We start from the raw sequence: 3723 nt of genomic DNA on the forward strand, positions 1-3723 counted from the left end.
GCATCAATTATGCATAAAACACGTAGAGGGACAAACTGCTACAGGGGGAAAAAAACACATCAACTTGCCTGCACAAATTCATCATCCTCACAAATGTACGTCTACAACTGCAAAAAAGTTCTAGTCTAAAATGAATATATGAACAAAACAGTGGTTATAAAATACAGTTATAATGTAGTCTGCCTAATTAAATGGTATCACTTTTCAACTTCACCTCATTAGTATTTACTAATGAACTTAACATGTTTAAAAAAGAATAAAACACCATTGGTATTTTATTAATTTCATGAAAAACACAATGACATAAAAAGAATACAGACCATCAGAGGGGATTCACAATAATGTGGCCTTCACAAAAAAAAAGTTAATGGCCTACAAAATAAATAGTCTTTTTTTTTAACACTATACAAAATGTTACTGGCTGAATTGGAGTAACATGCAGGACGCTTGGAAGCTGGGGAATGTTCTGAGAGCTTTTCATGCATCACAGGTGAAATGTGACAACTGGGGGGGTGGGGGGCGACATATGAAGTTCACAAAGTCTGTCATTTTTTTTTCTTGTGGGTCCACATCTTGCACTCGTCTTTCTCAGGTGGAATATTCCTGCATAAGGAGGGAAAATGAAAAAGATGAAGTTCAAAAAAGTAGAAAGCCCTATTTGTGTTAAATTCCACTTACAGCTCTGGGTTTCTTGTTCACTTTCATGTCGAACCTGTATTCACAATGAAGAGATGGGTTTAGATACGAGGAGAGGGTCCATTTTGAAATCATTGACAAAAAGCGGTGCCACTACTGTACCATGAGGGAGACTAAATTCCAAACCATAGCAAAACAAAAAAAAAAACAAAAAAACCCACTCAACTTTGAGATAGTTTGTTTTGCAGACAAAATGCAGCCAACCCATCATCTTACAACAACAGCACTGCTTTTAACAAGCAAACGCGGATGAACTATCAGAAAAAGATGTGACGCCGGCCATGTAGCAAGCCATGAGGAGTGATGGATGCATTCAAAGGCATGCAGCACGACTCAAGAACTAGCAGAAGAGTTCAGGATGCGGTTATGAGCAGACAGGCTGTGCAGACCGCAGGAGCAGGAAATAAAATTCGGAACTTACTCAAAGTCATAATCAAACATGGCAGAAGGGCTGGGGGGGAAGGGGGAGGAGTCAGCATTACAACAGGAGAAGGAAAAGATCAGCGGCTGTTAGTTAGTTCACCAACCACAGTCTGAACCCCAATATCTACACAGGAATCCGCAGTGACAAAGGCGTCCTCTCAGAGAGTTAACAGGAGAGCCTGCTGGGTTAATAGTGAGCTGGAATGCCCGAAAATATGGAAAAATAGGGAGTAGACAGCCACATTAAAAAACACAAAAAAGTACAACTATTTTAAACCCTAATTATAATTCATTTAGGTAAACATCCAGTACCTCGAAATTTATTGTTTTTTAATTATTCACGTTGTATGCAACTGACAAAGTGATTGTCAGTTTATTGCAATCGATACATTGCACACAAGTATGGAAAAAGCCACAAGAGGGCGTTAGAAACCATAATCTTGTACAATAAAGTAGGTTTGATGGTGTGCGTCAGAAAGAATGTAAAAACGCATATGTACAGGTTTAAATAAAGTCAAATACATTCACAAGCAGCAAACCGTGACTAAACGGATGAACACTGCAACTAGAAAATCATACAGCCTAACCTATTACGCTGCATTATCAAGAAATTGTCTTTGTAATAACATGCTGCCCCCCACAGGTCACTTTTAGTATTACAACAGAAATATGACTCAGACAAGGGAGTCTTAACAACTACCAAAACCGAATTAAATGAACACAGATGTGCATTTAAAAATTATCTGCAATTTAGAATTCAGAAAAAAAAAAAAAACGTTTGAGTGCAGCAATTAAAGTTATCAAGAATAAGTGTAATCCTGCTTTGTTGTGTGTACCTGTGCCTGTTTTTGTTCTTTCTCTTCTTATGACTTCCATGATGGCTGCCCGATGATGAGGAAGATGCAGCTTTTTGAGGTTTCAGGTCCTGCAGAGTGGAGTCCACATCCTCAGTGTCCTCCTGGCTGGGTTCGTTTTCTTGGTTCTGGAGGTCTGGCGAGGCGTCGCTTTCTGTGCCGCTTCCTGCCTCACCTGATGAAAAAACACGGAGCTCAGCAGGTATACATTACGGCATCGCAGTTTTCATGCACACATCTCTTTACTCACGTTTTTCGCTCATGTGATCTGGTATCCCGCCTAGTGCGCACACTGCCTGTGAGAATACAGAAAAGATTAAATGCAAGTTCTTCCATAAGACGGGCCGTGCAAGATAACAGTAACTTACTGCAACTGATGTGACAGATGACTTGCTGAACAGTCGCTCTGCCTCCTTGAATTTCCGATTTCTTCTATCAGTTTTACTGTTAGAATTTCTGTGAGAAACATTACACGCATTATTAAAAAAACACACACACAAACACCAATGCAGCCTTTGCAACTGCATTTACAACTTACTTTTGGTTGGTGAGGTATCTGTCCCATCCTCTGATGATGTTGCCATACATCTGGGTGTCTTCTAGGTAACTGCCTTCAAACGCGTATATTTGTCGTTCCAAATTCACAAGTGTTTCCTACAAGACCATTGAAAAATGACTTAGATTTGAAGCAGCCCAGGTATGAAATTCTATCCTGCTGTAACCACTATATTGTTTTTACTTTGTTTGCCTTCACTACTTGGCGGTTTTTAATGAATAATATGAATGTGTGTTTGAATGTATATGAATAAAAACGTCTAAACTGTTATTTAATATCGGCAAGTTTGAAATCTGTCCATTTTTTATGACGTAGTAACATTGAAATCACGCGAGAACTTGAGACCGCGAAGTCCAACGTAGCTACTAGCAGGATAGCCTACAGAAAAATTAAGCTCGTGCAGACAAATTGAACGTATTCAAGTGTCTTGCAAAATGTCTAGGTGTGAAACTACAATCTTTGTCATAATAGATAAAACGCATTTTTAAAACAATCAATGTGTGCCCAAATGTGAAATCCTGAAACGACGCGATGCTGGTAGCAGTTATTAGCCTAGCATTTAGCGAGGCCTACGCTAGCAGTGAACATCGTGGCTCAAACGTTAGAATTATCGTGAGAATTTCCGCCTTCTGCGAGACTCCGCGCGTTAAAACATTTCAAGCTAATTTTCCGTTGTACATAAACATACTGCAAGCTCTTGTTTCCTCTTGACCAATTCGGCAAGCTCCCGGCGGGTGTCCGGGATCTGCGGCGGAGTAGCTTTAGCGTGCATCGCCATGATGGACCGAGCAGTGTGGATCGTAGGGAGAAAAAATTGGAGGGCTAGTTTGCAGCACCGCCTAAATTCGTCCACGCAGTCGACAGATGGCGCTAAAAGGCCGCAGAAAGAAGTTGCGAACGCCCTGTTCGTCACATATCACCATAGCGACAACCTTTAAAACGCCATTTCATCATTGGGAGATTTCACTAATGTTTCCTTATCCTATTTGTTAGGCTACGAGACCTTCAGCAAGAAGCTTCCTGCAAACAAATATTTACACCCTGCAGAGTTCACTCACTCCTAAACAATTGTAACTTCAGGACTCAAAGATCTAGCGTGGCCCTTGCTGTGGTTCATTATCCCATTCTCAAAAGACCAGTCCCAAATTGTTATGATGAGGTGTTTACCTTGCGGGTATGTGCTGCCTAGGAAGT

General features: G+C 40.6%; 1 protein-coding gene across 2 annotated transcripts; it reads right to left on the minus strand.

Moving 5' to 3' along the window:
• Window positions 1-245: 245 nt before the first annotated feature.
• On the minus strand, window positions 246-3359 carry meaf6 (MYST/Esa1-associated factor 6). Of its 2 annotated transcripts, XM_088405673.1 has the most exons (8): window positions 3218-3359; window positions 2512-2627; window positions 2342-2429; window positions 2224-2269; window positions 1956-2148; window positions 1118-1147; window positions 679-712; window positions 246-603 (listed from the first exon to the last, which is right to left on the minus strand). In XM_088405673.1, exons 1-8 carry the CDS (start codon window positions 3305-3307, stop codon window positions 589-591), a joined length of 612 nt encoding a protein of 203 aa, XP_088261799.1. In that variant the 5' UTR covers window positions 3308-3359; the 3' UTR covers window positions 246-588. The 2 variants fall into 2 exon arrangements, with proteins under 2 accessions (XP_088261799.1, XP_088261800.1); XM_088405674.1 differs by lacking the exon at window positions 1118-1147.
• Between the last annotated feature and the right edge of the window lie 364 nt (window positions 3360-3723).

Source organism: Hippichthys cyanospilos, chromosome 21, assembly GCF_059441005.1.
Source record: "Hippichthys cyanospilos isolate Australia breed blue-spotted pipefish chromosome 21, RoL_Hcya_1.0, whole genome shotgun sequence".
Taxonomy (NCBI): domain Eukaryota; kingdom Metazoa; phylum Chordata; class Actinopteri; order Syngnathiformes; family Syngnathidae; genus Hippichthys; species Hippichthys cyanospilos.